Source organism: Cydia amplana, chromosome 13 (assembly GCF_948474715.1).
Source record: "Cydia amplana chromosome 13, ilCydAmpl1.1, whole genome shotgun sequence".
Classification (NCBI taxonomy): Eukaryota; Metazoa; Arthropoda; class Insecta; order Lepidoptera; family Tortricidae; genus Cydia; species Cydia amplana.
In genome coordinates this window covers 12,928,529-12,950,684 of record NC_086081.1, presented here as the reverse complement: position 1 = coordinate 12,950,684, position 22,156 = coordinate 12,928,529, and the positions used below count along the sequence as shown (strand labels likewise).

The following is a 22,156-nucleotide window of genomic DNA, read 5'->3' as shown; positions in this document are numbered from 1 at the left end:
GCGTACTTCGGGCTTAGGTAGTTATTCTATTCACATTATTTATAGTTGTGTTCAATAAATGAAAAAAGATAAGATATAAGCGTCATAAAATGTATTTATCAGAAAATATATTCTTAATAAAGCAAACTACATGGTTTCTATACACGTGGATTGATATTTTTAGTAAATCAACTAATCCCTAGACCGAAACCAGTTATAAGCGATAGTGGTGCCGCCTAGCGCGGCTACGGGTCACATTTGTTATGGGATAGGTGGCAGATAACTATCAAATACCTATGTAGTGTGTTACAGCCCAAGAAAGTTAACAACACTGCATATAAACTGCAATACAACACGCAAATACGTCTCAAGCTGTGTTTTTATACCCAAATACATAGTGTATGACCGAAGTTTTGGTTTCTGCATAAAAATCATGCTTCGGCAAAAGGTTCGGTTGCGGTCAGAAAACTTTAATGTTGCGTTGCGTTTGCATCATAGGTAGACCCTTAGACCCTGGACCCTGGACCCTGGACCTTGCACTTGCTGGGTTAAAATTGAAATTTATATCCCAAAAACACATTTAGCCGATTTGCAAGACCGAAGTGATCTCATAAGAGCTCCGCGAACAATTTTGTGCGGAACTCTAAAAATTGTAAAGTTACTTAACCTAAATAATATTATGTAACGTTTGACATTTCTCTATAGGATAACAGCTGACGCCCACATAGCCGCATTCACTGCCAGCACGCGCTACGCTTATAACCGATAACGCGTTTTCCCGCTTTGTAGCGAAAAGCGCCTACAAATAGAGAATCCGCCTGGCGGGTCGCTGGCAGTGAATGTGCGATTAATTAGTAACTAGTAAGCTATTCTTAAAATTATTCGAGTGTATTATGCATTGAGCGATACCTGAAAACTCGTCTTTAGACGAGTTTCCAAGGAAAGGATGTAGGTATTACTACACTATTTGACCAAAAAACTATAGGTGTTTCAGTGCTCGGGAAAAAATATACCGTAACATATACAGATACTCCGGCAAACCCACTTTGTCAGTAGAGAAAAGGCGCGAAAGTATAATTTTCTGGGCGTTTTTTTTTGTTGTCCCCTACACTTTTTTTTCAAATTTGGGATTTTTTATGTTATTTCTACTCAGAATCATGAGCTCTTTCTATCCTAATAGGAGAAAAAAAAAGTGTCCTAAGGTTTTTTATTTCCATTAGGTACGTCACCATTTTTCATACTTTGTATGGCGGTCGCGGAATGGAAAGATCGAAAAATGTATGGAAATTTTGGGACACTTTTTTTCTCCTATTAGGATAGAAAGAGCTCGTGATTCTGAGTAGAAATAACATAAAAAATCCCAAATTTGAAAAAAAGTGTAGAGGATAACAAAAAAAACGCCCTTCTATGGGATAACCTTTCGCGCCTACAGTTTTTAAAATTGCCGCCTTTTTCTACTGACGGAAATGGCTTGCCAAACTACCTGCAGGTACCTGCCAACCTGCCTAGTATTATATGGTGGTCTCATTTTGTTTTGGATCAGGCTCGTAATTCAATGTAGATAGATACAGTCGCTATCGGAGCGGCCAAGGTGTTCACAAATATCTGAACACGCACTCTAACGCCTTGACAATAGAGGCGTGTTCAGATATTTGTAAGCACCTTGGCCGCTCCGATATATCTGATGGCTCCTCTACACGATGGGCCAGCGCCGGCCACTCCAAGGGACGCAGCCATGCGGTAGAATGAGATAGCAATATCACTCGCTCCCTCTAATGCATAAATGCGTCCCTTGGAGTGGCCGGCGCTGGCCCATTGTGTAGAGGAGCCATGATGGCGACTGTACTATACCGATAAGGAGATTCGATTTCCCAAACACTGACATATTACATAAATATTTTTAATTACATTTAATAGGATTTAAAGCATTTTTATAATAGATAATAGTAACAAATATCAAATATCAAATATCAAATATCAAATATCAACATTTATTCAGCAAATAGGCCACAAGGGCACTTTTACACGTCAATATGGAATTTACATACAGCAAAAAAAAAAACACATCAATAATTATAAAATACAACTAAGCCGTAAATATCAAATCAAACTAACATAGAGATGTATAAAGCCTCTAAATGTCGAATTACAGAAAACGCAATAACAATAGTATTGAAAAAAAAAAAAACACAAAGATACAAAAACTATAATCTAAAATTATTTAGAGATGTAAATGTCTCTAAGTGTCATCATAACTAAAAGATTAAAATATATAGTAGTTAATCAAATTATCCTTAGAGATGTATAGGGTCTCCAAGAGTCAAAATCCTGTATACCTAATTAAAACATTCATTAAATTAAAGAAAATGATAGTAAAAATAAAATAGCATACGAGAACCGAATGAGGTGTGTCCATGTAATTATACTCAAAAATAAAGTTACTAAATATAATAGCTCGTGTTAGCTTAAATAGACCAGTCTCCACAAACAGCACCCGTTCACGAGTATGACGCGTATCTCAGCCATCGCCTCTCTCAACCTTCATTCGGGAAAGTGGCGACCCGATCAACAACGCCACCGTAAGCAAAGACTTTTAAGCGAGCATGACATATTCAAGCTGCCGGGCCATATTAATATTTAAATTGTAATAATGTATAGCTGTGAGACACAACATTTTGTTCTTGTATGTTACATGAAAAACGGTATATCTTCACATAATTACTAAGCAAAATGCCCTATATTGACTAAGAGATGTATAGGTCTCTCAAGTGTCAGAATCATTAAAAATATAAATATGTACAAACAAATTAAAAATAAAATTAAAACTTAGAGATGTATAAGGTCTCCAAGTGTCAAAAACTAAAATTAAATTAAGCAATATAAACAATATACCTAATTAATCGAGAACATGATGGTCTCATGTGTCAATTCTACTGGAGACTAGCATGATTAATTCACAATGAAAAGAAAAAAAAAGAAAAGAAAAACAATACATATTAACTCTTATTATACTATCGAAATCAAGCTGCCGGCTTAAAGGCATCTCTATCATCTATAAAATCATTTACAGTGTAGTACGCCTTACTCAACAAGGAGCGCTTAATGTGTGACTTAAATTTGTTAAGTGGTAAATTCGCTATATCAGTGGGAACTTTGTTATAAAAACGTGTACAGTTCCCGACGAAAGACGTACTAACCTTACGGAGGCGGTGGGCGGGCACAGAAAGTTTATGTTTGTTTCTAGTGTTATAGTTATGGATATCACTGTTAAGCTTAAATTCGTGGACGTTTTTCCGAACATACATAATATTCTCAAGTATGTATTGAGATGCAAGGGTAAGAATGTTCACTTCTTTGAATTTCTCTCTCAGGGATGCTCGAGCGCCCAGTCCATAGATAGAACGTACAGCTCGTTTTTGCAGCACAAATATTGTCTGAATGTCTGCCGCTTTTCCCCACAACAGGATTCCATACGACATAACACTGTGGAAGTAGCTAAAGTATACCAGCCTGGCCGTCTCTACGTTTGTCAGCTGTCTGATTCGCCTCACTGCATAGGCAGCAGAACTAAGTTTGCCGGCTAGAGTGGCTATATGTGCATGCCACTGCAGTTTTGCGTCTAAAGTGACTCCAAGGAAAACCGTTCGATCTTCGAATTCCAGCGTATTACCTTTTATTTTAATATTGCTGTTGTTTACCTGCTTGACGTTCGGCAGCGTAAATTTGATGCACTTGGTTTTCTTGGCATTCAAAAGTAAGTTATTTGCCGTAAACCAGTCTACTATGGTGGAAAGTGCATCGTTAATGTTATCGAAGCTGTTTTCCTTCCTGTCTACTTTAAATATAAGAGACGTGTCATCTGCAAATAACACTATATCATGTCTATCTTGCACTAGTTTTGGTAGATCATTAATGTATACCAAAAACAGAAAGGGACCAAGAATGGAACCTTGAGGCACTCCAAGAGCTACTGGAGACCCCGCCGATTGAGCTCCATTGATAACTACTCGCTGAGTTCTATCCGAAAGGTACGAAGAAACAAGATCAAGGGCAGTAGCTTTTATCCCATAGCGGCATAATTTTCTTCTTAAATTCTCGTGATCAACGCAATCAAATGCCTTTGATAGATCACAGAAAATTCCAACAGCATCTTGAGCTTTTTCCCAAGCGTCAAAGATGTGTTTTAGAAGTACCGCACCGGCGTCAGTAGTTGACCGACCTCGGGTAAAACCAAATTGATTATTGTCAAGCAATTTATTTCTGTTAAAATGAGACAAAAGTTGATTAAGAATAAGTTTCTCGAAAACTTTGCTTAACGCCGGTAGTATAGAAATTGGTCTAAAGTTGGTGGGGTCTGTTCTCGTTCCAGATTTAAACAGTGGGATAATTTTGCTGTGTTTCATAATATCTGGAAAAATTCCAGTATCAATGCATCTGTTGAAAATCCCGGCTAAATATGGTGCGATCGATTCTACAATAGAATGTAATACTTTTACTGATAATCCCCAGAGATCTTCCGTTTTCTTTAAGTTTAATGATCTGAAAGTTTTAAGAACTATATTCGGAGTGACATAAGAAAATGTGAACATTTCTGTACATTCCGCTACGGTTGTCTTCAGAATTTCTTCAGCGACCTCTGGCGATGAATTAAGTGACTTTGTTGTTTCTACCGGTATATTCGAGAAAAACTGCTCGAAATGATCTGCCACTTCACGGTCGGAACTTACTAAAGTGTCAGCGATTCGTAGGTTGTAATGCGGATCCTTCATTTTACGTTTTCCAGTTTCGTTGTTGATTACTTGCCATACAGTTTTAACTTTATCGCTGGAATTTAGAATCTTTTTGGACAAATAATCAGCTTTAGCGGCGACACACATCATCTTAAAAGATTTTGAAAAATTCTTTACGTACTCTAGAAATTCCGGCCTTTTATCTGTTGTTCTCAAATCATATAAATCATAGAGTTGGCGTCTCTTCTCGTGAATATCCGGCGTAGCCCAGTCGCTAAATTTAGTCTTGATCTTGCCCTGCAACTTCTTTGGAATGAAACAGGCATCAAATTCCTTTTTAATACAGTTAAACAACTCTGAGCTCAAACAGTCAGGGTTATCCTGGGTACATGAAAGATAACATAATCTTCTCTTGATATTTCGATTGAATAACTCCAAACGCCTTTCGGAAATCGGTCTGCACATAGTGTCTTGTGGAATTTCCTCAATTTTCCCGCTGAACGAGGCTTTTACTCCACAGTGGTCAGAACTTAGGGTATTTATAACAGATTTACAAATCGCATCCTGGTTACTGAAGATGTTATCTATACATGTAGCACTGGTTGCCGTGATTCTAGTAGGTTCACAAAATAAATTGACTAAATTGAAGGACTTAAAAGTATTTAGTAACCTTCCACATAATGGCGATTTTTCTAGCAAATTAATGTTAAAATCACCACATACAATTATAATTTTCTGACTTCTAAAAACAGCACTAAGCACTTCATCTATGACCGATTCGAATAAGTTATAGTCTGCCGATGGGGGTCTGTACACGCATATGATTATAAATTGTTCCAACTCAACGCAGGAAAGTTCTATATGGCGTTCCACAGACATGTCAACAATGTCTCTACGCTCCTTACTTTTTAAATTATGTTTAACCATTATCAATGACCCGCCGCGGTTGCAAGATTTCCTAAAAAAAGAACTTACTATACTATGATTATTGAAGTTAAACATAAATTCATGACCTTTAAGCCAGTGCTCAGTTACACAGAGAATGTCAACATTCGTGGACTGTAAAAACAGATCAATTTCGAGTTCCTTACAGGTAAATCCTTGGATATTTTGGTGAACCAAGTTCAATAAATTGGTTTTACTAATCATACTAGCATCGCAGCGATCAATAGGAACGGAGCCGGCCGGTGCACACGTTGTCGGAGCGATTAGTTTAAATTCATATCACCAGGCGGCTCCATCTCAAAACCTACACTACCAAGGCGTACAATATTATTAGGCGACTTAAGGCTACTAGACGCCGGGCTAGCCACGACGGGGTCTTCAATATTATATGCTAACAGATTAGCACACCGTACTAGACATCTTCTCGGGAGGTAGGTTCTTTTATGGGGCATAACAAAATCGTCTACAAATTTATTCGTATCAAAATACGAAATCGTACTACTGTACAAGGAAAACAAATATCTAACACTAAAAACTAAAAGCTTATAACTATATAGTATCCTTATATACCAATTTGTATGATTATCGGGATTTCTATTCAAAATCACAATTTAACCACAAAACTCAATTCCCCTTAAGTACCTTAGTAGTACCCGCCAAAACATTTGGCCAACACTTTAATATGAAAACAATAATAGGTAGAATACAAAATATTTTAGACGAAAAGATAGATACTACATAATTTGTTATTTTAAGTTAGTTAAGTTGTGTGTATGTTGTCATGCAGGCTTTTCAATTAAAAAAATATTAAAAATTCGGTTAGGTTATCCTATTTTCAAGTCTTGGCCATATATTTTGGCCGCCCGTACAAATTCTCTATTAATTAATAAACCCCCATTAACAATATTGCAATTCATTGAAAATTATGGTTAGCAAAACCATCTTCGCCGTTGATACCTAATTTCGCCAATAACATCTCAAATGTAGCTATAGCTGTTTTAGTAGTAAAATCATGTTATTTGAACATAAAATAGTTTTAAAAGGCCATAATTATATCCAAAACATAGCAGCCATGTCACGTCCCGTCAATAGCAATGTCGAATTGCGTCCGCACCTATAAAATACTTACATAATGTTACGTGATTTATGTATATACATAACAACATACAGTACAACTATGATATGTAAGTAGTACGAATCATCTATTAAACTATGTACCTACTTAATGAAAACCCATAGGAAAGTAAAAGACATACAAAATATCGTGATGTTCCAAATCGATTACTTGAAACAAAAAAAAAAGAAAATCGATTGTTCGAATTATCGATTTGTCGATTAACCCATAATGTACAAATATACTAAAAATCAATTAAAACATTGAATTCAAACATACCCAATTATACTAATGAGTTAAAACAATACAAAAAAAGTTCGAGACTACAATGCTTCAAAAAAAACTAAAAACTACTTACATAAGTAGTACGAATCATCTAATAAACGTATGTACTTAATGAAAACCCATAGGCATGTAAAAACCATACAAAATATCGTGATGTTCCAAATCGATTATACTTGAAACAATAAAAAAAGAAAATCGATTGTTCAAAGTATTATCGATTTGTCGATTAACCCATAATGTACGAATATATTAAAATAAATTAAAACATTAAATTCAAACCAACCCAATTATACTAATGAGTTAAAACAATACAAAAAAAGTTCGAGACTAAAAACAAAAAACTACGTAATTTTTTTTTTGGAACTCACCCATTTACGACACATTAAAAGTTAAAACTAGTCTTGTAAAAATATGCAACTAAGTTTTTTTAACAATATCAAACATAAAACAGATTGAGTTTTCTGGCTTAACCCGTTCTCCGCCATTTATAATTTTTAAAAAGATTAGTCACACGCCATGATGATCGTTTCAAGGAAGCGTTCAAACATTTGTGAAATTTAAATCAGTTGTGATAAATCTAGTTACTTATTTTAGTAGCTATTCGAATTAAAGAGACTTTTAAATGAACTAGGAATGATAACATACCTATGAATAATTTAACAAATTGACTTATTGGAGTTAATATTATTGTACTGTTAAGGCATATTTTTTACTACTGGATCACTATTTTTTATAGCAAGCATTTTAGTCGCAGCAGGCGGGCTAGCACACGATTGGCGCGACAGTATCTCGCTGCGAGATAAACTACCCGTGCCTCTTTTATTAACACGGTTAAAAAGAGACGGGTAGTCTATCACGCCGCGAGATACTGTCGCGCCAATCATGTGCTAGGGGTGCAGCAAACGATATATGTAACTATTTTTCTCAATCCCATAAGGGTTAAAGCATAGTTAATTTTTTTTAGCATTAGAAGAAGTTGAAAGAAGGTAAGCGATTTTGACATGTCTTTTAATTGAAAAACACATTTTAAAAATCAGTAACTATTACTTATGAAAGCAGAAGACTATAAAAGATCGTATTAGATTCATAATTGTTACATATTTACCGTAACTTATTTTTAAAATGTGTTTTTCAATTAAAAGACACATCAAGATTATTTACCTTATTTCTAATGCTAAAAAAAACGAAGCGGCGGTAGCACTGTCGCATTTTAATCTCTTGTCACCAAACCTGTCACGTTCTAACAAGTATGTAAGTGCTAAAGAGACGGGCATAGTGACAGGCGATAAAAATGGAATGCTGCGCCCAAATACCCCCAAAATGTATGAAGCCTGAAACCGAATCTTAGTGCTAAATACGAAGCACAATAGTTATTTTCGATACAAGTGCGAAAAATAGGAAATTCGAAACGAGTGGCGATAAATTAAAACACGACCGAAGGGAGTGTTTTAAATTGACACGAGTTGCGAATTACCTATTCGCACGTGTATCGAACAACGTTTTACAGTACATATGGCACTTTAAAGTTTCGACATACGCACGAAAAGTGCTATTTTACGCACTAGTGCGGAAAAGTAGCCCCATATGTACTGTAAAATATATTTTTCTACGACTTTACACGTCTAATATAATCAATGAACATTTGCTTGTAACATTTAGTCTTATATACTACTTGAGTACGTCACTATAGTGGCATAATGCTTCTATAAACCAAGCACTGTGGTGTCTAAAATACTATTTGTAAGAGATATGCTAAAGATCAACCATGATATGAGTAAATAGAGGGTGGAGTACTGTTGCCACTTCTGTGTACTGCAGGGAGTTCAGCCCGTCCCCTTTTAGTCTGTCTTTTGCGTTTTTCAATAAATTGGTTACCTTCTGCCTGAAACAAAACAAATTACAAAAATAAAATAATTTCTGATATTTTGTTTTGAATTTATCTGGACATCCTGATGTGTAGCCATGGAAATTTGTCTTGTTTAGAAAATTAAGAAATCCATTTCGGGATAAATAATTTACTTCTTCCAAATTTTATCACGGTCTCGAAAAGTGATAATTGTATCTGGCAACCCTAATTTTAGGGTTTTATATGCTTTAATTCTTGTTTTTGGTTACTAATTAAATTTATAGAGTTATGAATATTTAACATAGGCATGTTGGTATGTAGTACGAGGGGCGTTCAAAATATTCTCGGTATTGATATCTTACGACCTCTTCTAAAATTTCTTTCGTTACTGGCCGCTAAGGTTTATTCATTGACATTAAAAAAAAGTATAATTCGAACCGAGATGGTCTTTTGTTTTTCTGCAATTGCTGAACAAACATGAACATCATGTGCGAATTGACAATGTTAACTAAATTAGAACATCGATGCGTGATTAAATTCTTGACAAAACAGGGTAAAAATCAAAAAACCATAAAAGAGGAAATGGATTGTGTTTACCGTGAGTCTGCTCCTTCTTTATCTACCATTCAAAAGTGGTCAAGCGAGTTTAAACGCGGAAGGGAGAGTATTGAAGATGACCCTAGACCTGGCCGGCCTGTAGTAGCTACTTCACAAGAAAATATTGATAAAGTGGAAAAACTTATATTGGAAGATGGTCGAGTGAAGGTAAAATCTATAGCACAAGTAACCAATCTCTCTATTGGTACCGTACATGATATTATACATGACCATCTTAATATGTCAAAAGTAAGTGCAAGATGGGTTCCGCGAATGCTGACTCGGCTTCAAAAAGACATGCGTGTAGCTTGTTGTTCCGATTTTATTAACCTGTGCGGTGAAAATCCTGATGAGGTGCTGCAAAGAATAGTTACTGGAGATGAAACCTGGGTTCATCATTATGACCCAGAGAGTAAACAAGAGTCCATGCAGTGGCACATTAAGGGTTCAGCTCATCCCAAGAAGTTCAAGGTCATCCCTTCAGCTGGCAAGGTCATGGCCACGATATTTTGGGATTGTGAAGGAGTATTACTAATCGATTATAAAGAAAAAGGTGTAAATATCACAGGACAGTACTACGCTAACATTCTACGTCAATTAAAGGATGTAATTAAAGAAAAGAGGCGAGGAAAGTTAACCAAAGGTATTCTGCTTCTGCATGACAACGCCCCCGTCCATACTGCTCATATTGCCAAGGCAGCTATTGTTGAATGTGGGTTTAAAACTGTTACTCACCCACCGTATAGTCCGGACTTAGCCCTCAGCGACTTCTTTTTGCTCCCCAATCTTAAAAAGGATCTGCGTGGAAATAAATTTTCTGACGATGAAGCATTGAAGGCGGCAGTGGAGGAGCATTTTTACACGAAAGATAAAAAATATTTTTACGAGGGATTAAAAAAAATAATTGATCGATCTTTTAAGTGTATGAACATAGGGGAGGAGTATATTGAAAAATAAAAATATCAAACTTTTCGTACTTGTTTGTTTTCATTCTCATACCGAGAATATTTTGAACACCCCTCGTATGTAGGTAGTACTTAATACTTAAAACAAAGCTAATCAGGGTTAGAGTTAAATATTCAGCCATACCATACAATCTTGTTTTTAGGGTTCCGTAGCCAAATGGCAAAAAACGGAACCCTTATAGATTCGTCATGTCTGTCTGTCTGTCCGTCTGTCCGTCTGTCCGTCTGTCTGTCCGTCCGTATGTCACAGCCACTTTTCTCCGAAACTATAAGAACTATACTGTTGAAACTTGGTAAGTAGATGTATTCTGTGAACCGCATTAAGATTTTCACACAAAAAAAAAAAAAAAAAAACAATAAATTTTTGGGGTTCCCCATACTTCGAACTGAAACTCAAAATTTTTTTTTTCATCAAACCCATACGTGTGGGGTATCTATGGATATGTCTTCAAAAATGATATTGAGGTTTCTAATATCATTTTTTTCTAAACTGAATAGTTTGCGCGAGAGACACTTCCAAAGTGGTAAAATGGGTGTCCCCCCCCCCCCTGTAACTTCTAAAATAAGAGAATGATAAAACTAAAAAAAATATATGATGTACATTACCATGTAAACTTCCACCGAAAATTGGTTTGAACGTGATCTAGCAAGTAGTTTTTTTTTAATACGTCATAAATCGCCTAAATACGGAATCCTTCATGGGCGAGTCCGACTCGCACTTGGCCGCTTTTTAAATAAACGAATCACGAATGGAATAAGTAGTTGTCATACACGTTACTCAGACATTTCATAAAGGTATTATTTCAATACTCACGTATTATTAGTCCGTGGCTCGTACCGGTGCGTCAGCATGTGGTACCGACTGGTCCCGGGTTCGAACCGGCACTGTTTCAACCCGTGCGCCTCCAGACGTATGTACAATACTCACGTATTAGTCCGTGGCTCGTGTCGGTGCGTCAGCATGTGGTACCGACTGGTCCCGGGTTCGAACCGGCACAGTTTCAACCCGTGCGCCTCCAGACGTATGTACAATACTCACGTATTAGTCCGTGGGTCGTGTCGGTGCGTCAGCATGTGGTACCGACTGGTCCCGGGTTCGAACCGGCACAGTTTCAACCCGTGCGCCTCCAAACGTATGTACAATACTCACGTATTAGTCCGTGGGTCGTGTCGGTGCGTCAGCATGTGGTACCGACTGGTCCCGGGTTCGAACCGGCACTGTTTCAACCCGTGCGCCTCCAGGCGTATGTACAATACTCACGTATTAGTCCGTGGCTCGTGTCGGTGCGTCAGCATGTGGTACCGACTGGTCCCGGGTTCGAACCGGCACTGTTTCAACCCGTGCGCCTCCAGTCGTATGTACAATACTCACGTATTAGTCCGTGGCTCGTGGCGATGCGTCAGCATGTGGTACCGACTGGTCCCGGGTTCGAACCGGCACTGTTTCAACCCGTGCGCCTCCAGACGTATGTACAATACTCACGTATTAGTCCGTGGGTCGTGCCGGTGAGTCAGCATGTGGTACCGACTGGTCCCGGGTTCGAACCGGCACTGCTTCAACCCGTGCGCCTCCAGACGTATGTACAATACTCACGTATTAGTCCGTGGCTCGTGCCGGTGCTTCAGCATGTGGTACCGACTGGTCCCGGGTTCGAACCGGCACTGTTTCAACCCGTGCGCCTCCAGACGTATGTACAATACTCACGTATTAGTCCGTGGCTCGTGGCGGTGCGTCAGCATGTGGTACCGACTGGTCCCGGGTTCGAACCGGCACAGTTTCAACCCGTGCGCCTCCAGACGTATGTACAGGTCGTCGTCCTCGCCGCCCCAGCCGTAGTACTCGTTGCTCATGCCGTTAATGTCCAAGTACTGTTTGGTTGTTATCGCTATGGCGCCGCCGAAAAGGTCCAGGTATGGTAGGACGAATCTGAAATGATGCGATAGGTAAAATTAGTTATTTTTACGGTTCCGTACCTCAAAAGGAAAAAACGGAACCCATATAGGATCACTCGTGCATCTGTTTGTCTGACCGACCATCCCCGCCCCCCTCCTATCTCCCAAACTATTAGTCCTAAAATTTAAAAAAAAAAACACAAAATAGTTCTTTACCTATAGATGACAGGAAAACCTATTAGAAATGTGCAGTCAAGCGTGAGTCGGACTTAATTTACGGAACCCTTGGAATGCGAGTCCGACTCGCACTTGGCCGATTTTTTTATGATATGGGAGGCAAACGTGCACGAATGGCCTGATGATAAACAAATACCAACGCTCATGGACACGTGAAACACCAGAGTCGCAAGTGCGTTGCCTATTAATGCATTCATTAAGTCTCCATGCAATGGGGTTGGCAACTGTCAAAGGTTTGCATAGATGGCGCCATCATAGCTTGCCCCTTTTTCTATTTGGCTTAAAGGGCTGGCATCCAGGGCATTAAAAAAAAATCGACACAATTCTAGGGATTGACAGGGCAAGCTATGATGGCGTCATCTGTTAAATACTTCGACCGGCCAACCCCATTATGTTGCTTGGTGTACCTACTAACTTCAACTTACCTGAACTTGTCTATGCTCAATGATGCCTGGGGTTCTCCGTACAGACGTAGATATACAAGACAGGAGACATCGCTTGAGGCTGAAAAAATGAGCTGAGAGTTGAGTCAATGTACCTACAAACTGCAACTTACCTAAACTTGTCAATACTCGAGGACAGATGCCTGGGGTTTTTCGTGCACGCATAAATATTGGCAGGCCGTAGCGGTAATAAGTCGACATCATGTAAAACGAGACAGGGGAAGCCAGCGCGGGCGGCGATCACCGCGCCTACGTTCATCAGCTTTGCTCTGTTGAAGGGCCGAGAGTCCACCTGTAAAGTACCGCTGTTAGGCCGAAGATACACTTGTAAGTTTTACCATAGAGAAATATAAGTACAGAAAAAGTGGTAACTCCATACATCAATTTTGTTACCAAAACGCTAGTTATTTCGTAGTCTGCATCTAGTGTCAAGTAGCGGACATTATTAGTATATTATAACCAGATGCACCGGAATCCTATTTTCAACTCCTTTTGCTTATAATATTAGTTGTAAATTATTTTAGTATAGTACATTTTTCGTCAGTACAGATTTTTTATTGATTAACTTAAATTAACAGGTATACCAAACATGTAAGTTATAAACATGTGACTCTTTGGTTATAAAATTGCAGCTCTTTACGACCTTTATGTCACCAAAAAAACTACTGCGGCTGCCTGCTCTTATCTCAAACCTTTACCTGTTCTACCACAAAGATGCGGTAGTGGATCAGCTGACGTCTCAGGAACATGTGCATGTAGATGAGGAATCCTCGCAGCTGTTCAGCTCTGTCTCTGAAAAGCAGCGATATTGCCTTTATTTAATAATAAAAAACAAGTAAATTGTGATATATGTACTTGGGTGGAAGACTTTACTAGGTATGTAAATATTATGTGGGTAATGGGTCAAAATCAGTTCTGGAATAAACGCTGTATACAAGGTGTCCCAAGAAGTAGTGATATACTGAAGCTGGGAGGTAGAGGACCTAGAGGGCTATCTGAATCACCCCCATGTATGTTCCGCGATTTTTCGTATTTTCGGAATTATGATTTTTTTTAATTTTTCACCTATCGCCGAGTACGATGAGATTTTTATTTATGGTGACGTGAATTATTGCGGTAGATGCTTGATTTTTTTTGTGTGCTAAGCTGATAGATAGGCCTATTCAGTATGGTAACATTTACTATCGTTAGATCTTTGAATGGAATTAAAAAAAAATTTAATGCCAAGAAAGATAAAATTACCCAGTATGTTTTTTTAAGCGCCCTTGAAGTTGTGAACATACTGGGTAATTTTATCTTTCTTGGCATTAACTTTTTTTTAATTCCATTCAAAGATCTAACGATAGTAAATGTTACCATACTGAATTGTCCTATCTATCCGCTTAGCACACAAAAAAAATCAAGCATCTACCGCAATAATTCACGTCACCATAAATAAAAATCTCGTCGTACTCGGCGATAGGTGAAAAATTTAAAAAAATCATAACTCCGAAAATACGAAAAATCGCGGAACATACATGGGGGTGATTCAGATAGCGCTCTAGGTCCTCTACCTCCCAGCTTCAGTATATCACTACTTCTTGGGACACCTTGTATACAACACCGCGTTCTGCCATTTTATCCCTTAACAACCCCCGTATACCTACCATATTGGAGACGATTTTGAATCTACGCAAAGTATTACAGTGTCATTCAGTGTATATGCTGGCCTTAAAATTATTATTATCTTTATTTATTTTTGGTCTTAAGTTAGGTTATTTTATAATATGGATATAAAAATAAAATACAAAAACACTTACAAAAACAATACAAAATACTTATAAACATATTATAAAAAACCTAACCTAGGGTGCCGCCAGCAGCGGGGCAAGGCCCAAGCAGCCGGTGGTCAGGGCTGCAGAGAGAGGAACCGGCGGACTATCCGCGCCGTGTCCAAGATCACCGCCTTCTGCATCTGACCCTTGATCCAACCACCTAGCGAGAGTCTCTCAAGATGTTGGTCGAGACTCTTCGCTATTAGACCGTTCGCTGAAACAACTATCGGGACAATGATCGTCGAATCAACATCCCACATGGCGGTTATCTCGTGAGCCAAGTCTAGGTACTTACTAGACTTGTCCTTCTCGGCTTTCACGAGATTCTCATCATGGGGGATGGTGATGTCAACGAGCACGGCCCGGCGCTGCGATCGATCTATTATCACAATGTCAGGCTTATTGGCTACAATAGTCCTGTCAGTGATGATAGATCGATCCCAATAGAGCGTGGCACGACCATTCTCGAGAACTTGCGCAGGTGAATACTTGTAGTACAGTACTTCGCGGTCCACAAGGCCGTATAGAAGAGCAAGCTGCTGGTGAATAATCCTGGCTACGAGATTATGTCTGTGCAAGTACTCGCCGTTAGCAAGATGAGAACAACCGGAAATGATATGCCTGAGTGACTCTCCGGGACGGCGGCATGCCCGACAAATGTCGACCGTACCGTCCTTCAGGATATATTTCCGATAGTTGTTCGTCATCATTACTTCGTCCGCAATTGCACAGGCAAAACCCTCGGTTTCTCCGAAGAGGTCCCCGAATCGTAACCAGTTCACCGACGCGAGCAGGTCCACATCAGGTCCCGTGAGGGCCTTGTAGAACCGCCCGTGTAGCACTTTACTCTCCCATGCCGCCTTGCGATCCGCAGTACTTAGTACCACAGGTTTGCGCCAGTTCTCGTTTGCCAAGGAGAGCGGCGTGAGGTTCCTGTCTACTGCCACCACATCACGATGCATCCCACACTCGTTGTTAAGGAAATAATTCCTGAGATTGTACACCTCGCGGTTGTGGAGATCCTTGGCGTTTAGGAAGCCTCGGCCTCCACATTTCCGTGGGATGTACAATCTCATAACTGACGAGCGTGGGTGTAGCATGCGATGTGCGGTGAGCAGTGATCGGACCCTCCGATCCAGGGCGTCCAGCTCGGTCTGAGTCCACCTTAGTATGCCAAAGGAGTATGTGAGTAGGGGCATTACCCAGGCGTTGAAGGCGCGCACTTTGTTGCCTCCTGACAAAAGACTGTTAAGGACTTTTGTGAGCCGACTGAAAAAGCGCTCCTTCACCGACCGTCTAATACCCTCGTCCTCAATACCCAACGACTGTGACATACCAAGGTATTTATAGGTTTCTGATTCAGAGATAGATCTGAAAGCCATTGTCTCAGAGAGTTGTAAATTTGTTGAATTTATAACCCTCCCCCGCTCTACATGTATAACCGCACATTTATCGACACCAAACTCCATGTTGATGGCACTACTGAAGACTTCGGTAGTTTTCAGTAGGTCCAACAAGTCTTGGTTATTTGGTGCAAATAATTTGAGGTCATCCATGTACAGAAGGTGAGAAATGACTTCACCCTCTCTCCGAAGCCGGCAACCTAGTCCCAAATCTTTCAGCAGGGTGCTGAGGGGATTCAGAGCTAGGCAGAACCACAGGGGACTCAGACTGTCACCCTGAAAGATTCCTCGCTCAATCCTTATAAAATCCTGCGGACCAGAGCGGTCATTCCCGCCTCCTGGTTGACGAAGGACTGTGGTCCACCGCCCCATACACGCGCTTAGGAAGGCTCTCAAAGTTGCATCAACTTTATACAGCTCTAAGACCCTCCCCAGCCATGAATGAGGCACCGAATCATAGGCCTTCTTGTAGTCAATCCAAGCGGCTGAGAGGGCCCCCTTGTTCCGCCGGATTTGTTGGCATATGGTCATGTCTATGAGGAGGAGCTCTTTAGTACCACGGGACCCAACCCTACATCCATTTTGAGCGGAAGCCAAAATATTATTTGCGACAATGTGCGCGTTGATTTTTGCTCTCAAAATGGATGTAAGGAGCTTGTAGAGTGTAGGCAAGCATGTGATGGGTCTGTAGTTTTTTGCTTCCGTGGTACTACCGGACTTGAAGAGCAGGAAGGTGACACCAGTTGTTAAGGAAGGTGGGAGAGAACCAAGCTCGAGGGCTTGTTGAAATTGTGCTGCCAAGCAGGAGTGCGAGCATCGGAACCATTTTAGCCAGAAGTTGTGCAATCCATCCGGCCCAGGACTTTTCCAGTTCTGGGTCGTGCGGATGGCACAGCTTACGTCATCGGGGGTGATAGTGACTACCCCCATAGCTTCGATGGACTCGCACTCACGCTCGACAACATTCATCCAACTCCCCTCGGTGTGTCCGACAGGCACCGACCAGATGCTACGCCAGAAGTCAGTCATGACAGTAGGATCCGGCGGCTGCGTGTCGGACTCACGAAGGTTGGTTTCCTCCCACTTTCGGTACACCTTCCTTTGGTCACTCTGGAAAAGACGATTCTGCTGGAATCGATCCACACGCTCTCTGTAGCGGCGAATACGGTTTGCCCATGCATAGACTTTCTGCTTTAGAAAGTCGATGCGCTCCGTAACGTTGGCCATGTAGTCGCGGGGCCTGATATCCGTCTCCGCGAACGCCTGGTTTACAAAGCGCATTACTCGGGGGCGATTGTTGCCCCCCCTGAAGCAGATCAGCTTTGCGATAAGAGTCCTAAAGGAGCTGATACGTCGCTCGATCCGTATTTGCCATGCGGGGGCACCTCCGGCGGTCCTAGGTGCACGTTCAGAGTCCGGAAACTTGACTCGTGCAACACGGCACGCCGCGATGGCTCCGCAATACATGATCGCGTGCGTATCATCTAAATCTTTACTAGTCCGCAAATATGGCTCTAGTAAAGCGTTTAGGGCTCCCATTAGCGCTAGATTGCGTCTATTCATAGGCAAACGTGGTAATCGTGGCCTAGTGTTGGGAGTGGAGCGATACTGCGTAATCGCCTCATCCAGAGTCCTCCTCAGTTGCTCATTGGCTGTACTACTCACACTCTGCGCGATCTCCTCCTCGTCGGCGTTGAGATCCAACCGCGGTGCCCCCGGTGCCCGGTCGGGTGCGGGCACCGGATTCGGCGACGTCGCGGGCGGGTCCCGCGCCGAGGTGGAGGCCGCGCAAGCAGAGAGAGCCTCCAGGCGAAGCCGATCAAGTGTCGAGTCATCCAACCGCTTTAGCCGCTGAATGACGCGCACCTGATCCGATAATCGCTGCTCCGACACGGTGATGGTGGGTTCAAGAGCCTGAAACAGAGGCAGTATTCTTGAACGATAGGCGGATATTATTATTATTCTCTTTATTTATTTATCATCTTAAGTTAGGTTAATTTATAATATGGATATAAAAATAAAATACAAAAACACTTACAAAAACAATACAAAATACTTATAAATATATTATAAAAAAAACCTAACCTAGGGTGCCGCCAGCAGCGGGGCAAGGCCCAAGCTGCCGGTGGTCAGGGCTGCAGAGAGAGGAACCGACGGACTATCCGCGCCGTGTCCAAGATCACCGCCTTCTGCATCTGACCCTTGATCCAACCACCTAGCGAGAGTCTCTCAAGATGTTGGTCGAGACTCTTCGCTATTAGACCGTTCGCTGATACAACTATCGGGACAATGATCGTCGAATCAACATCCCACATGGCGGTTATCTCGTGAGCCAAGTCTAGGTACTTACTGGACTTGTCCTTCTCGGCTTTCACGAGATTCTCATCATGGGGGATGGTGATGTCAACGAGCACGGCCCGGCGTTGCGCTCGATCTATTATCACAATGTCAGGCTTATTGGCTACAATAGTCCTGTCAGTGATAATAGATCGATCCCAATAGAGCGTGGCACGGCCATTCTCGAGAACCGGCACAGGTGAATACTTGTAGTACGGTACTTCGCGGTCCACAAGACCGTATAGAAGAGCAAGCTGCTGGTGAATAATCCTGGCTACGAGATTATGTCTGTGCAAGTACTCGCCGTTAGCAAGATGAGAACAACCGGAAATGATATGCCTGAGTGACTCTCCGGGACGGCGGCATGCCCGACAAATGTCGACCGTACCGTCCCTCAGGATATATTTCCGATAGTTGTTCGTCATCATTACTTCGTCCGCAATTGCACAGGCAAAACCCTCGGTTTCTCCGAAGAGGTCCCCGAATCGTAACCAGTTCACCGACGCGAGCAGGTCCACATCGGGTCCCGTGAGGGCCTTGTAGAACCGCCCGTGTAGCACCTTACTCTCCCATGCCGCCTTGCGATCCGCAGTACTTAGTACCACAGGTTTGCGCCAGTTCTCGTTTGCCAAGGAGAGCGGCGTGAGGTTCCTGTCTACTGCCACCACATCACGATGCATCCCACACTCGTTGTTAAGGAAATAATTCCTGAGATTGTACACCTCGCGGTTGTGGAGATCCTTGGCGTTTAGGAAGCCTCGGCCTCCACATTTCCGTGGGATGTACAATCTCATAACCGACGAGCGTGGGTGTAGCATGCGATGTGCGGTGAGCAGTGATCGGACCCTCCGATCCAGGGCGTCCAGCTCGGTCTGAGTCCACCTTAGTATGCCAAAGGAGTATGTGAGTAGGGGCATTACCCAGGCGTTGAAGGCGCGCACTTTGTTGCCTCCTGACAAAAGACTGTTAAGGACTTTTGTGAGCCGACTGAAAAAGCGCTCCTTCACCGACCGTCTAATACCCTCGTCCTCAATACCCAACGACTGTGACATACCAAGGTATTTGTAGGTTTCTGATTCAGAGATAGATCTGAAAGACATTGTCTCAGAAGGTTGTAAATTACTATTATTATTATTATTATTATTCTATAAGCAGGCAGGCAGTTGTGACAACTGATATTGCCTGTATCCAGTAATCATTGATAGTTGTCATTGACAAGTAGATGTATAGGTGTGCTTGTCTAGTTGATTTTTAAATTGGTTCACATTTTGTGCTGAGACCACATCTTCAGGAAGTTTGTTCCAAGCCCTCACTACTCGGTTGCTCAAAAAGTGTTTGTATGGGTTACTGTGGGACTTATGCCTTTCTAACTTTAAGTGATGACCTCTCAGACGGGTGTTGTTGTTGCGCTTGAACATTTCATGAAAATCCTTGAGGTCATAGTGCCCAGAGAGTATTTTATACGTCTCTATTAGGTCTCCACGTTCTCTGCGGTGCTTAAGAGTAGTGAGCTTCAGTTCCTTCAGTCTCTCCTCATATGGTTTGTTCTTAAGTTGCCTTGGTAATTTCGTGAAACTCCGTTGCACCTTCTCCAGCATATCTATGTCCTTGGCAAAGTAAGGGCTCCAGGCTTGAAAAGCATACTCCAGTATGGGTCTGACGTACATTTTGTAAATTTTTAACATCATTTCTGGTGTCAAGGTTTTGAAAGCTTTTCTAATGAGGTAAATGAGGCTTCTGGCTTTTTTTACCATTGTAGAGATGTGCTCTTCCCACTTTAAATCCTCTGAGATCCTAACGCCTAGGTCAGTTTGTGTTTTTACAGCCGTTAGTGGGGTGCCATCCAAGTTGTAAGTCAGGCGGGGGTTCCGATTTCCTATGTGAAGTATAGTACATTTGGCAGAGTTCAGATTGATTAGCCATTCTTTAGACCAGCTTGCTAATGCATCCAAATCATCTTGTAGATGGCTGTAGTCTACGAGTGGGTTAGCAAATAACTTGGTGTCATCCGCAAAGGCACTAATACTGCATTTTAGGCGACACGGAAGATCAACAGTATACAGTATATAAAGCACGGGGCCCAAAACTGAACCCTGTGGTACTCCACTATGTATCTCTCGTTGCCGTGACTTGGTCTCACCAACTCTAACTTTAAAGGTTCTGTGCTTTAGGAAGGCCCTTATCCATAATAATAGTTTCCCACGGATTCCCAAATGTTCCAATTTGTGGAGTAGCCTCTCTGTGGGAACTTTGTCGAAGGCCTTTTCATAGTCAAGGTAAATGACATCAGTAGGGTCTCTCTTGTTAAAACTTTTACTCCAGGCAGAGAGGCAAGACAGCAAGTTAGACACTGTGGAACGATGCGGGCAGAAACCATGCTGTTGGTCCCCTATCACACTGTGCAGGGCAAGAAATTCTCTAATGTGTTTTACTAGGATTTTTTCCATAGCTTTGCATGTTACACTAGTGAGGCTTATCGGCCTGTAGTTAGATGGTTCAAGCTTATTTCCTTTCTTGAATATTGGCGTCACGGTGGCGGTTTTCCATTGTTCAGGTAAAATGCCTGTTTCATATGATGCCTGCATTATTAAAATTAAAATTTAAAAATTTATTCAAAATTATAGGTTTTAGGTATCTACCGCAAATGCAGAGGATGCTGTTTCGATTCCAGCCTTGGGTACTGAAGGCCTTGGTCACTTTTTCTTTCATATAGGTATGACATCTTTTTTCAGTTTAGAAGTTTATAGACCCTTAATTTCAAGTGTCTTACGTCTCTGGCTATTAATGAATACTGATAAATTATTATAAGAAGAGGAGTTAATTCTATATTATTTGGTTAAGTTGGTTAAGCTATAATTATTTCAATTATAGGAGTATAAAACTTTTAGCCATCAAGATAAAACATACATTCCACGACTCTTCTCTTTCCGCACAGACTCTAGCATTTTATTTACCTATGTTTTTTTCCTGTTCATTATGAAAAGATCCTATCGCAAGTTGTTTTATGTCTTTGATAAAAGAAAAAAAAACTATATTAATTACATAGTTTAGACCAACCTATAAGGTATCACTATCGCTGTACTGAACTTAGGTTTGCACTCTAGCGGCGCGTATTCTCCTCCTTCCTTGATCCTATGACCCTCAACCAAATCCCCATCCTTAATACCCGGCGACAACGTACTCTCGTCATACACAACATCACGGTACTCGCAGTCACTTAACGCATTACTACTAAAATTTTCAGCTGTCCCGTAATTCAAATTATCTAATATATCATCCTTTTTTATATATTCGTACGTCCGATGACCACACATATCTGGATGCAGAAATATAATCAAAACTATTACCACCACACCAGCGTATAAGACTTTTTTCTTAAAAACTTGCCGCATTGCGATAAAATCAATTAAGTAACATGCACTTTTTATTATTTCATAACCAAATTATTATTTTTTTCCCGTTTTTATCGATTTAAACCACTTTGTTGACATGACAACTGAGGTAAAGTGACAGTGACAAAACAAACGTCAATAACAGCTGCATAATGGCTGCATCATGGCTGCATATA

The 22,156-nt window shown here is 41.0% G+C and overlaps 1 protein-coding gene across 1 annotated transcript; it reads right to left on the bottom strand.

The window, feature by feature from the left end:
* Positions 1 to 8,786: 8,786 nt before the first annotated feature.
* On the bottom strand, positions 8,787 to 22,082 carry LOC134653612 (beta-1,4-galactosyltransferase 3). The gene is made up of 5 exons (XM_063509010.1): positions 21,646 to 22,082; positions 13,733 to 13,826; positions 13,148 to 13,326; positions 12,167 to 12,388; positions 8,787 to 8,935 (listed from the first exon to the last, which is right to left on the bottom strand). Exons 1-5 carry the CDS (start codon positions 21,978 to 21,980, stop codon positions 8,806 to 8,808), a joined length of 960 nt encoding a protein of 319 aa, XP_063365080.1. The 5' UTR covers positions 21,981 to 22,082; the 3' UTR covers positions 8,787 to 8,805.
* Positions 22,083 to 22,156: the final 74 nt, after the last annotated feature.